This window comes from Aotus nancymaae, unplaced genomic scaffold, assembly GCF_030222135.1.
Source record: "Aotus nancymaae isolate 86718 unplaced genomic scaffold, 86718_ANA_hifiasm-v0.15.2.pri h1tg000006l, whole genome shotgun sequence".
NCBI lineage: Eukaryota > Metazoa > Chordata > Mammalia > Primates > Aotidae > Aotus > Aotus nancymaae.
The window spans coordinates 81,412,477-81,426,518 of NW_026988417.1; the positions used below are offsets into that span (position 1 = coordinate 81,412,477).

The window sequence follows — 14,042 nt, forward strand, 5'->3', positions numbered from 1 at the left end:
TCTGTCACCTCCGGCTGCCGGCGCCTGGCTCTGGGGCCTGGGCCTCTCCCCTCCTCCCGCCCGCGGACCTCCCCGCCCCGCCTCCGGCCCGCGGCGGCCGCCATTGGCGCGGGTCCTCCCCAGAACGGCGCCCATTGGCCCGGTGCGAAGTCATTTACCCAGCGCATTCCGCCGCCCGCAGGCTTGCGGGGAAACTTCCTTATTATTGTGACGCCGAAAACGGAGAAACCCCGAGCCCGGCGAGAGGGGCTGTCACAGGCGGAGTCTCAAGCTGCGGTTCCGCGGCTGCCAAGGTGCGCTGGGCGGGGGCCGGGGTTCTAGGGAGGAGGGTCCCGCGGAGCTTGCAGCCGCGCGGGGCCGCGTTCCGCCCTGGCACTGCCGTCAGCGCGCGGCTCCCGGAGGGGCGGCTGCGGCTCCTCCCGCGGCTCCGGCGGCGTCGGCTGCAGGCACCTCCAGCGACGACCTGGGGCTGGGGCGCGGGGAGGTCGGGGCGCGGCGCCCGTAGGACCTCGCGTGCGCCTCCCTGGCGTCCTCGGGGGCTCGCCTTCTGGCCAGAGAGCGCCGTACCGGGAAAAGCTAGACAAGCCTTCAAAATGGGAGCGCCTCCCACCCGCGCTCGGCCGCCGTGCCGCCCCGGAGGAATTGCGACGCGGAAAGTCAAAAGGAGGATCCTCCCCTTGCTCGCCCCCTGCCCCTATTTAAATTCTGGGGTTCCAGGGACCTCCGTGCAGTGAGGGTCGCGGACGCTTTCACGCCAAATGGGAGCCTGCGAGGCCCCGGCATTTTGGAGAACCCCGGCAGCCGCGAGGAGTTTGCGCCGAGGACGGGGGCACGGCGTCCGAATTGACAGCGCCGGCTGGGCGGCGAGGTGGCTGGGTTCGGCACCACCCACCTCGCGGAGGCCGGGCAGGCTCGCCTCTCCTGGGTCCGCCTCCTAGGCGGGGCCGGGGGCGAGGGTGTGTGCGGACACGTGTGTGTGTGCGTGCGCGCGTGTGTATGTGGACACGTGTGTGTGTGTGTGTGTGTGCGCGCGCGCGCGCGTGTGTGCCGAGATGTTGGTGCGGACGGGTGCGGGGGTGTCGGGAGTTGGGACGTCCGGGGGCAGGTGAGACTTCGAGTCATTTGTGAATCTGTGGAGTGGGCAAACCAGGGCAACCAGACCGCGAGGAACATGTGTAACCTGAAACAGGTGAGCTTGTAGAGGCTGTGAATGCGACTGTGCACGGAATTTGTGTTTGCAGCGTGAGCTCCGGGGAATAAGTATTTGAACTTTGCTGTTGATCTGTCACTGTTTCTGGCTGCTTTCTGATTGCATTTACATTAGCTTTCAAATCAGCCCCATTAGGAAGTACCTTAAATTCAGAGAAAAGCCTTCCAGGATTTTGCTTGCATTCATCGCGCACAGAATGCTTTGGGAAAGACGATTCAGAGCTCTCTTCCATTTTTATATGTCTTCTGGCGCTTTCCACAAATAGGAAGCTATTTCTAGAACCTTTTATTTGATGATTTGATAAGATTAGGTGAGCTGATTTTTCAACTCTGGACTTGGGAGAAAGAAAAAAAATAAAATGAGTTTTAAATGCAGCGATAAGAGAGGGTATCATGTTTTAGTCGGCAGATTACTGTGAAACTCTCCTTTTGTACTTCCCTTTACCCTGGGGGAGAAGGGAGTAGCATTATAAATCAGAAAAGCAAAGTATGTGGATTGCATATTCTACAGTAAAATAGTTGAATTACATATTCTACATCGTGGTCGCACCCCCTTCAAGGCTAGGAACCTTCTGTAAAAAGTATAACGCAGGAAACAAGGAGGACAGGTTAGAAACCTCTGGCAGAACTCCTTTGACATGAAAACAAAATTAGCACTGCATCCAGTTCTACTTGTTCAGTAAGTAGCTGGAATTTACTTTTTTGAAAAAAGAAACAGGGATTTCAGAATGTTCCATATTATGTGGTTGAAGCCATTGGTTATAGCATTTCATTCTGAAGACCAAATTTTAATTTCTTAAGATTTGTATGATCAATTAAAATTTTTTTTATACTTAATGAGTGTAGTAGTACCCCTACTGGAGACACAAGATAGTTATGCTTCAGTTTTATAAATTAAAGTAATATTCTCCAGATTGAATAGGATGTTCTGCATAAAGAGGTAGAAATAAAGTTCTGACAATAATATCCTTTTTTTTTTTTTTTTTTTTTTTTTTAGATGGGGGTCTCGCTCTGTTGCCTAGTCTGGAGTGCAGTGGTGTGATCTTGGCTCATTGCAACCTCTGCCTCCCAAGCTCAAGCAAACCCCCTGCCTAAGCCTCCGAAGTAGCTGAGACCACAGGCGTGCACCACCACGCCCAGCTAATTCTTTGTAGTTTTTGGTTTTGCCAAAAGACGAAATGGGGTTTTGACATGTTGCCCAGGCTGATCTCCAACTCCTGGGCTCAGGCTATCCACCAACCTGGGCTCCCAAAGCGCTTGACAAAAATGTCTTAACACCATACAGGACTTTTTCTTTTGAGATACATTAGGTGCCACTCTGATAATCTCTTCTCATTTTGCATGATGGAGGATGTGGTAATGAAAAGGGAAGGGCTGGTGCAGTGGCTCACACTTGTAATCCCAGCACTTTGGGAGGCCGAGATGGGTGGATCACTTGAGGTCAGGGGTTTGAGACCAGTCTGACCAACATGGTGAAACCCTGTCTCTACTAAAAACACTAAAAATACAAAAAATTAGCCAGGAGTGGTGGCAGATGCCTGTAATCCCAGCTACTTGGGAGGCTGAGGCAGGAGTATTGCTTGAAACTGGGAGGCGGAGGTTGCAGTGAGCTCAAATTGGCCACTGCACTCCAGCCTGGGTGAAAGAGCCAGATTCTGTTTTGTTTTTTTTTTTAAAAAAAAAAGAAAAAAGGAATGAAAGGAGACGGTCTTCATAACAGTTGTGGCAAAACAAGCTATAATATGTGTGATACATGGAAAAATAAATAAATTAGACAAAATTAAATTATTTTCCAAAAATTTCTCTTTCTAACAAAAAGGGAGATTTTAAAGTAATTCTGTTTTTACTACTCCCTCTCGAATGTCAGGAATTTTTATAAGGTGATATCTATATCTCTAGTTTACTTTTAGAGATGACTGACATCTTTATAACTGATTAGAGGTTATCTTACTGGTATTTAACCAAACTTCTGTCTCGAGATGAAATGCGTGTGAATATTCAAGATTGGATAATTTAAAGATATTCTTATTTTCAGAAGTTAACTCCTGTCTTTTTGTTTACAATAACTTGAAGACACTTTCTAGAGTTCCGTACTAATGTTATTTATTATTTCTTTAATTTACAGATCTGCAAGGTGTGGTGGAATACTTCTGGCTCCTAGTCCAATGCCAAGTGTGTGACCTGTGGTAAGTTACTTAATTTTTCTGGACCTCAGTTTTCTCATCTTGTAAATGGAGTCCTTTACATACATTATCCTATTTAATCTCTCATCAATTCAGGCTGGGGTAGCTACCTAGAGAGAGACCTAAACAAATGTCAGTGTCTTCTGCTGCTCTAAGATAGTGAAGAAAACGAGGTGAGCCCAAGAAGTAGGAGACCTGGTTTCTGGTCTCTGTTTCAACCACTTAATTCTTAGAGGACCAAAGTTACTTGGCCTCTGAAGGCCTTAGCTGCCATTAAAATGAATTTAGGAATGTAAGTCTCTTGCTTAGAGGTTAGATCAAATGGACTTCTAATAAGATGGTAAGTTTGATAATATAATTCTGTGGTTTTAGACATTTACTCCATTTAGAAATAGTACTTGTTGGTGGCAGGGACATGTATTTCTCTGTTAAGTGAACTGGTTTTATTATTAGTCAGGGTGGGGAATCTTTAACATGATCTGGAAAATAGAAGTGGTAACAAGTTGAGATGGTAAAAATTCTGGTTTTCTCAGAATGGGGATCAGTTCACTAGGCATTTTTCAAACCTCTACTGTGCTCCTGTACTCTGCTGAGAATGGGAGGCACAAAGATGAGTCAAACCTGCTTCCTTCATGGAGGAACTCCCGGTCAGCACATGGTCTTTGTGTTGGTGGAGGAGGTATGGGAAAAGCCGTACTGCCTCTACAGTACTTTGCATTTTTTTGTATTGTAAAGGGTTTGTGAGCATAAAATAATGCATGTCATATATGTTAAGGAACAACAATAAAAGGACAGAAGCAGAACATCAGCCATGCTGGTCAAATGTCTCCCTTTGCGCTCCTTCCAGATGGTTCCCTCTATTCCTACTGCCTCCACAATCATTACCCTGTATTTTGTGTTTGTGATTTGCTTTTCTTCATAGCCTTTGTTACCACTGATGACTGTTACTCTCCAAATAACATATTTGTTATACTTGTGTTTGAACTTTGTAAAAATGCATCATACTCTGAATTCTTCTGTGACTCAACACTTTTTAAGATTTAGTTACAATGATGCTTATAGATGGAGTTTATTTTTCACTGCTGTACAGTGTTCTGTTTTATGCATGTGCCATACCATGTCTGTTTTCTTATTGATGGATATTTGTGTTTTTTTTTTTCTATTTCAAATAATGCTGGAATGAACATTCTTATACATATATCTTGGTGCATATGTTCATGAGTTTCTCACTGCAGTGGACAGTAAGATAGCCACTAGCCATGTATGGCTACTTACATTAAAATTTATTAAAATATTAAAATTTCAGTTCTTCACTTGCGCTAGCCACATTTCAAGTACTCAATAGCCACATATGCCTACTGGCTACCATAGTGGACAGTGCAAATATATAGCATTTCCATTATTGCAGAAAGCTCTAAGTTTCCAGATTTTACTCATCTTTGTATCTCCATTTCTTAGTATAGTACGGGAGCACCATAGATGCTTAGTAAGTTGGACAGTGCTGGTCTTATGCCCAGGAGTGAAATTACTGTGTGGGGAGGTATCCACATCTTCATCTTCACTAGAGAATGCCAACTTGTTTTGCCAAGTGGTTATGCCAGTTTATATTCCCACCAGCTGTCTATGAGGGTCCTGGCTGTTGTATATCCTTGACTTAGTACTGTTAGACTTTTCAATTCTTGCCAGTCTGGTTGGTATCTTTTGAAGGCAGCCCACAGCCTAAGCAGACAGCAGAGATGTCATTCTTCCAGCTCACAAAGCCTAGCACCAGGTATTGAAGAAGGCACCACCCGTGAGGGGATGATCGGGAGAGAGAGAGGAATGTTTCCTGTGTTGGCTGAAGGGGTCAGAGGACCAAAGTCCAGCTAAAGTGGAGGAAAGAGAACACAGCAAGGAGTGGATTCACATTGTTGAAAACTTCTCTATGCCTTCTGTGCCATTTCTCCCTTTGGTAGGAACATTTTTGATAATAAGGCAAGTCATTAAAATGAATCTTTTTTGTTACCAGAGATTCTGCATTTTTGTTTTGGCCCCAAATTTATTTAAAGCCTGAATTTGGGGAGTACCTGAAAAGCACTGAAGGTTTTGGACATTGTCTTTTCCTACTGTTGAAAGAGACCCTCTACATATATACAATATTCAGGTAATTGCTTCTAAGCTTATTTGAAAGGAAGCTTATCTCTATTTTAAATGAGATTAGAAGTCGTGCCTGAGTGTTATTTAGGTCTCAGAGACTTTCAAACAAAGGAATAAGAATGAGTTAGGCTGCTGTGTGCATAGTCGCATCATCTAAGACAAAATTTAGGAACTGGAGGTTGTCTTTAGCATTCAGTTCACTAGAGCTAGTAAAAGAAATTTATCATTCCACTGCCCTCCACCCATGCCCTCTCCAGTATTTAAAAGCAAATGCACATGAAAAAACATCCTCCTAGCAACCTCAGATCCCCTTCATGAAAGTTATGGCAGATGGTAGTGATGCTGCTTTGCTGTAGTACAGATTTGGCAGAATGCAGCTAGAGCTAATTGCAGTGAGGAAGACAGGAGTCACAATCCCAGCCTCTTTTGGGAATTGTCCTGTCTGCTGAGGTCTCAAAGAAGAGCACTAGGAGTAGGAGTAACATTGACTAACGCAGCTGACATTTATTGGTCACTTAATAGTATGTGCCAGGCACCATGCTAAGCCCCTTTATATGCATTTCCTCATTAATCCTCACAATACTCTAGGACCCTTCTCCCAATTTTGGAGGTGAGAAATGAGGTTAACGTAGGTAAACATCTTTCCCCAGGTTTCACAGCTAACATAGTGCTTGGATTTTAGTCCTTTTGACCCGTAAGCCCTGCTAAGATTATCTTGAATCTCTTACCAAGAATAGATGAGAGGGACTCAGGAAAGTGCCAGGTTGACATTGAGAGAAAGTTGTCCTTCAGAAGTGGTCCTTCCTGTTGTTTCATCATGGGGAAATAAGAGGCAGGAGATGCAGCCAAGGGGGCTTGTGTAGGTGCTGAGGAAAGTGTAGTCCTATATTTTATAGCACATTTCATAATAGTGTGTGTTGAAGGAAAATAAAAAGATTCTGCTCTTCAAGGAGCAAGGAGGAGAGTGAATGAGGAAAAATGGGTATAAGGACCTTAGAGATCAAAATGCCCAGTGATGCAGACCCTTGCTGAAACTAGACCTTTAAAGTCATGGACATCAGCAGCTACAAGACTTAGGGGTCCAACTGGAGTGTACTTTGAAGTGAAAGCTGTGTTAATGGCTGGTTTCTCTCCAATGCATTGAATTTCTCTCCTGAAAATTAGATGATTTTAGTTGCCTTCTGCTTTAGTTCTGGCAGAGCATTGTAATGACCTAGACCATATTTATAATTAGGATTGATAGTTTATTCACAAGCATACATCTTATTTGTGGTTGCTGTTTAATTCTCTTGGTAGGCAGTTTTTATTTGACTACTTGAAGATTCCATTACTGTAACTCAGTTGGGAAGAATTTTTGTAGTTTTCTTGAACAATAGTCCTTTTTATTATCTTTTTGCATAAATTGTTTTTACTAGTCAGTCAGGGATGAGGCCATACTTCAGGCTGTTTACACAGGATTGTGCTTGGCCAAAGCACCCAGAACTCAGATGACTCTCAAGGACTGACTCATGCCAGATAAACTACAAAAAGCTAATAGACCCAGGATACCAAATTAATAATGAGAAGTAGAAATTCTAATAAGACTGAGATGCTTTGGTTAGCTGGTCACAGTATTCTATCCCGGTAGTAGAATTTGCCCTAGAAGCCAAGTTATTTAAGGTTGCCTGCAAAGCAAAGCAATTGGTTGGGTGAATTTAATGACAAGTGTTATGGAATCTGATCCACCCATCCACTTTTAGGAAATAATTCCTTAGCAGATCAGATAGCCAGGTTGATCAGGGTCCCTGTTTTCTCTGGAGAGTGCTGCAGACACACTGGGAAGTCTGGCCCTTTCGTTATCTGCTTTCTAAGCTCCTTACTATACCACATAGCATAGTGTCTCTGTTTTTTCCTTTACTTCATCTTTTTTTTTTTGGTTTGTTTCACTTTGTTCATCTGTAAATTTGAGACGATAATGACAGTACCTGTCTCATAGAAGATGAAATGAGCTAATATCTGTGAAGCACATAGAAAAGTACCAGAGCCGGAGTAAGCTCAAATTAGGTCTTACCTCCTGTTATTATTAATAATGTAATTATTAATATTATCGGTCAGGAGTTTATTTTATTGCAAGTGAAAGAAACCCGATTCAAACAAGCATAAACAAAGAAGGGACTTGTTATACTCTGTATGTTGTTAGGTTCTATAAAGTCATAGTGAATACCATATTTGTGAATACAGAGCCATTGTTTCTGAGGAAATAACAGAGTTAGGTTCCTCCAGGCTTTGGTCAAGAGATTTTTATCAGGCAGCTGACCTTGTTTTATGTATGCTTCTGTCTTGACAGCTTATTTAATATATATTTCTTACTAATAATTACACACAATATTTCTTGGTAATAAAACGTTAGTTGAGAAAGGTTTAACATTTTCTTGACCCTGTGTAATGTGACAGTGTTTTTGGCTTTCAGTCTCGCATTGGTGTTTTCCACGGTGATTTTTGCTTTTTATTGGTTGTCATCTCATGAATCCACAGATTTAATTGCTTTTCCATCGTATCTATAGCTTCATTATGCATTATGGACATTACTTTAGGTGTCTCCAGGGAGGCCTTATATTACAGATCAGCAGATTTCCTTTTCCATTTTTGGATGTACCTACTTGTTGATTCATTAACATTGAACTCACAGCCAATACTATAACTCATGCATGAAAGAAACTTACCTAATACACATTTTTTTTTCTCTGTTAAGGCATATCACAACCTTCTTGTACCTAAGAATGCTAGACAGGTAGGAGAGATAAGACAAATTTATGAAATATTAAAAATGAAAAAAGCCATTAATATGGATAATAGCAATTGAGCAAGTTGGGAAAAATAAATTATTTCTAGATTATGTGATCTTGCTTGTCTATTTAAATGTATATCCTTACACCACCAACCACCACCACTACCCTGCCAGTTTTTCATTTTATCTCTGCTTCCCTCCCCACAATCTTTGTGGTTAAGTTAAAGGATAACATTTAATCTTAATACTTCTTTAGTTTAGAGAAGGAATAAAAATCTTGAGAAGAAGCAGAACTTTCTGGTCAAGACAGCAAATTGAGATTCAGTTTTATATTCTATTTTGGGCCTTTTCATGCCTTTCCTGAAAGCCTGAAGAGTTCAAAGCATACATCAGGATTACAATAAGGCAGTTTTAAAATTAACTTATATGCAAATTAAGGTCATTGAGTTAAAGCCATAGTACTTTAATTATTGTCAAGAAAGGTTGAAAGTATTAGCTTCGTCTGTGTTATAATCTTTAATTTGTAGCCATTTGGGCATGCTTTTGCCTTGGGAGAAAGGAGTTTGTCATTTTAAAAGCTGACTTTGTACAGAACAGCCAGTTAGCTGTGTCCTTCATACGTTGACAGTTCTCTTCTGTAGACTGGCTGATATATTTAGCTTTGATGTGTTCTCCTGGTGGTATAATTCGTAGTAACTCTTCACCATTTCCATTAGAATCCATCCTCTTTTCATTAGGTTGAAATGAATGTCCCAATAAAAAGATTAGGCAAGACACCTTTGAAGTCTGCAATCTTGTCTTGAAATCCTGATATTTTGACCTATAGGACCTAGAACAGTGATTCTCAATACAGAGAGAGTAGCATGTTTAAGAAATATGGTTAGAAAAGGATATTCAGAATTATAATTGAAATGTATATTTGGAAACCGGCTGGATGCTGTGGCTCACACCTGTAATCCCAGCACTTTGGGAGGCCGAGGCTTGAGTGGATTACTTGAGGTCAGGAGTTCAAGACCAGCCTGGCCAACATGGCAAAACCCCATCTCTACTAAGATAACAAAAAAATAGCTGGGCGGCGTGGCACATCCCTGTAATTCCAGTGACTTGGGAGGCTGAGGCAGGAGGATTGCTTGAACCTGGGAGGTGGAGTTGCAGTGAGCTGAGATTGCACCACCGCACTCTAGCCTGGGCAAGAGCAAGACTTGGTCTCAAAAACAAAAACAAAAACAAAATGTACATTTGGAAACTGAAATGTAATCTGAATGTACTTAAGATGGGTCTCACTCTCTTGCCTGGGCTGGAGTGCAGTGGTGTGATCACAGCTCACTGAAGCCTTGACCTCTTGGGCTCAAACGATCCTTTCACCCCAGCCCCCTGAGTAGCTGGGACTACAGATGTGTGCTAACACACTTGACTGATCTTATTTACTTTTTTGCAGAGATAAGGTCTCACCGTGTTGCCCAGGCTGGTCTCAAGCTCCTGGGCTTAAGCTGCCCTCTCATCTTGGCCTCCCAAGGTGTTGGGATTACAGACGTGAGCCACTGTGCCTGGTCACTGTTTTCTTTAATATCCAGATAAAGTGATTCAAGCCCAAAGCCATGCTGATTAGAGATTTAGTGTCTTCCATAAATTTCTAAGAATTTCTGAGGGGAAGAAGAACGTTTAGGTTCTCCTATCGTGGCTCATCCAAAACTATTGCTCAGTTGTCAGTTTTCTGCTGGCTTATTTTCAAGATTCTTTTTCTTCATGCTTGGCAAAATAGCAGTTATTGTAAGGGTGTTGTGTCTTAACTTTGATAGAAGTTTGGGATTCTCAAAAATAGTTAAAGAACAGGCAACAACTTCAAACTCAGTGTTAGACACTACTGTACTCAAAATTAATCTGCTGTTTTCTGCCACAGAGAATCTGCTGTTTACTGGCCAGGTTCCAAACTTGCAGCCATAATACAGGCTTCATTCACTCTGTCTCTCTCTCTCTTTTTTTCTTTTTTTTTTTTTTGAGTTGGAGTCTCACTCTGTTGCACAGGCTAGAGTGCATATGGCTGATCTCGGCTCACTGCAACTTCCACCTCCCGGGTTAAAGCAATTCTTCTGCCTCAGTCTCCCGAGTAGCTGGGACTACAGGTGCATGCTGCCACACCAGGCTAATTTTTTTTTTTTTCTGTATTTTAGTAGAGATAGGGTTTCACTGTGTTGCCCAGGCTGCTCACGAACTCCTGAGCTCAGGTAATCTGCCTGCCTTGGCCTCCCAAAATGCTGGGATTACAGGCGTGAGCCGCCGTGCCCGGCCTCTTTTTATTTATTTATTTATTTATTTTTGAGATGGAGTTTCACCCTTGTTGCCCAGGCTGGAGTGCGATGGCACGATCTTGGCTTACTGCAACCTCCACCTCCCGGGTTCAAGGGATTCTCTTGCCTCAGTCTCCCTAGTAGCTGTGATTACAGGCACCCGCCACCACGCCTGGCTAATTTTTGTATTTTTAGTAGAGATGGGGTTTCATTATGTTGATCAGGCTGGTCTGGAATTCCTGACCTCAGGTGATCCACCTGCCTTGGCCTCCCAAAGTGTTGGGATTACAGGCGTGAATCTGGCCAATTGCTCTCTCTTAATTTGGTATCTTAAATAGGAGCATCTACTATATTATAAAGCATGCTTGGGATTTTCCCCATCTCCTTTTGTCTCTAAATCCTGGACCTTTCTTTCAAAACCAGAGAGGTTCATGGGGTATTTTCCTGAACAGAAGATCCACTGACAAGATTTCCAGCTTTACTCATAAAGAGTCAGAAGAACTTTTGAAGTTACAGTTATTTCATTTCCGACCAAAGCATTACATAAAGCTTCTTCTCCTCTTATGTCTTTGTAAGCAGGAATAAAATATTGAAAAAATTGCTACCTCCCCCATGTTAAACTCTAGGGGTTGTTCCCTCCTCTTTTCCGTTGTAGGAAAAATACTTTCATTAAGCCTTTTGTGCCTGTTACTTTGGTAATGACCATTCTCACAATTAAACTCAAGACATTCTTATTTGCTGGTGTGGACATGCAGAGGCAGTAGACATTTAGCAAGAGAAAGGAGATTTAAAGACAATTTAAAAGTCTTTATTGAGATATAATTCACATACCATAAAATTTATCTAAAGTGTAAAATTTAGGGGTTTTTAGTGTATTTACTATGCTGTAAAGCCATCACCACAACCTAAATTTAGAACATTTCACGACCTTCCAAAAGAACAGGTACAGTCACTCCATTTTCCTCTTTCCCTCCAGTTCTAGGCAGAGACTAGTCTATTTTCTGTCTCTGTAGATCTGCCTGTTCGGTACATTTCATGTAAGTGAAATCATATAATTTGTGGATTTTTGTGAGTGGCTTCTTTGATTTAGCCTAATCTATTCACAGTCCATCCATATTGCAGCCAAATAATATTCCATTGTATAGATATATTTTATTTAACCATTCATCACTTGATAGGTAGTTTGGTTATTTCCTTTTGATATGTGTATAATGCTGTTGAGAACATTCCTTTATAAGTTTTTGTGTGGACATAGTCTTGGGTTATAAACCCTTGGGTTTTTAACTAGGAGTGAAATTGCTGGATCATATGGTATTGCTATATTTAGTCTTTTCAGGAATTGCCAGACTCTTTTCAAAAGTAGCTGCACCATTTGACATTTTTACAAGCCAATGTAGGATGGTTCTGATAGCCCCGTATTATCACCAACACTTGTTATTACCTGGCCATCCTTATGGTGTGAACTGGTAGAGAGAGATGAGATTTTTTTGTTTGTATGAAAGGGAAACATGAATTTTTGAAAGGTACTGAAACTTTAGGCTAGTGTCAGCAGTAATCAGTTAAAAGTTGATTACTTGCTCAATAGAAGAGGCCTGTGTTATACTGTGTTACACCCTTTGTTGAAGGAGATTAAAATCTGTTTGGGGAGTTAAGTTATAAAGATATAAAGAGAAAGCTACCAGTTATGCAGTGTAGTAGACATGTCAGAGGTATACAGGCTGACTGTCACTGCAACAATTCCAGAGTCTCTCAGGTAGGAAGTGCAGCTTGACTCAGATCTGGAACCAAGGGTAAAAGGGAATGGCAGAGAAGTTAATTTTTTTTTTTTCTTCCATTTCTCATCTTCACTTCAAGTGGTGAAATACTACTAATCAAGCTAATATTAGGGTACCTAAAGTAGTTAATTGGTTCGAAATTTTTTAAAAAATTAAATAAGCAGAAAATTCAAAGGAATGGTGCATTGAGAAAAAGGATAAGGTGAAGTCTTGAGAGTAATTTTAAAACCGTTACTAAGTTAATGGTTTGCCAAGATTGTTTCAACCCCTCTCTTGTACTCAGGATTCCTTAGCAGTGATCTGAAAACCATATTCTGTCTGTTCACTCATTCATTTAAACAAACGCAATTTGTTTAAACATGTTTTTTAAACTCTTGTTAAAGCATAAAGTAGCATCATTATAATGCAGCTGCTTTCAACAGTATTAATATACTTTATTTTGAGATGTAAGATATCTGAAGAATATTAAGGGGAGAGTTATTTTTTAAGTTGGTTACATTCATTATTTGATTTTCTATGACCTATTTCTTTTTAATTAAAAAAAATTTTTTTTAACTCTCTCCTAGGCTACATGATTCCCTGAAAGATAAGAACAATGTTATGTTGGGGATATTGGTCTCTGGGCCAACCTGGTATCAGCACCAACCTGCAGGGAATTGTGGCTGAGCCCCAGGTGTGTGGGTTCATATCTGACAGAAGTGTCAAGGAAGTGGCCTGTGGGGGAAACCACTCTGTGTTCCTGCTGGAAGATGGGGAAGTTTACACATGTGGTTTAAACACCAAGGGGCAGCTGGGCCATGAGAGGGAAGGAAACAAGCCAGGTGAGTACACTTTGTCTGTGTTGATTATTGGTGAGAATGGAAAGTTGGCAGAGGGGCTGGTTGGAGCTTTCTCCACCAAGTATTCAGCTTTCAGGGTGGCTCTTTTGAACAGTGCAGGGATTCGAACCCTTGTGTCTAATTCAAGCCTTTTGATGGAAAAAGACCTTTCCTTTCCTTTCCTTTCCCTTCATTTCCTTTCCTTTCCTTTTCCTTTTCCTTTTCAAGATAGGGTCTTGCTCCGTTGCCCAGGCTTGAGTACAGTGTTGAAATCTTGGCTCGCTGCAACCTCTACCTCCTAGGTTCAGGCGATTCTCGTGCCTCGGCCCCCTCAGTAGCTGGGATCACAGGCATGGGCCACCACAAGACTTTTTATTTTTCATCTTATTAGCGAATGTATGTAATATCAGTTACCTGGGGAGGGGAGGTGACTAGTTAGTTCAGAGTTAGAGAAATAGATTTTCCCCAGTGTATTAGTTTTTCACACTGCTAAGACGTACCTGAGACTGGGCAATTTATGAAAGAAAGAGGTTTATTGGATTTATAGTTCCACGTGACTGGGGAGGTCTCACAATCATGACAGAAGGTGAAAGGCACGTCTCACGTGGTGGCAGACGAGAAGAGAACTTGTGCAGGCGACTCCCATTTTTAAAAACATTGGATCTCATGAGACTTATTCACTATCTTGAGAACAACAAGGGAAAGACCTGCCCCCATGATTCAGTTACCTCCCACTGGGTCCCTCCCACAACATTTGAGATTTCAAGGTGAGATTTGGATGGGGACACAGCCAAACCATATCACCCAGTAATTTAATGCTGAGAATTGTGACAGTTTTTTGAACAGGTAATCCTCACACAATCACT

General features: G+C 42.0%; 1 protein-coding gene across 2 annotated transcripts in view; it reads left to right on the forward strand.

Annotated features, from left to right (window-relative positions):
- Positions 1–188: 188 nt before the first annotated feature.
- The window catches only part of HERC3 (HECT and RLD domain containing E3 ubiquitin protein ligase 3), a 124,548-nt gene continuing 110,694 nt past the window's right edge, over positions 189–14,042 (forward strand). The window contains exons 1-3 of one of the 2 annotated variants that reach the window (XM_012437758.3): positions 189–293; positions 3,335–3,395; positions 12,925–13,179. In XM_012437758.3, the coding sequence (XP_012293181.2) occupies positions 12,954–13,179 (226 nt within the window). In that variant the 5' untranslated portion in view covers positions 189–293; positions 3,335–3,395; positions 12,925–12,953. Of the gene's footprint in view, positions 294–1,059; positions 1,190–3,334; positions 3,396–12,924; positions 13,180–14,042 lie in introns of those variants that run through there. The other variant, XM_021673246.2, reaches the window with a different exon arrangement.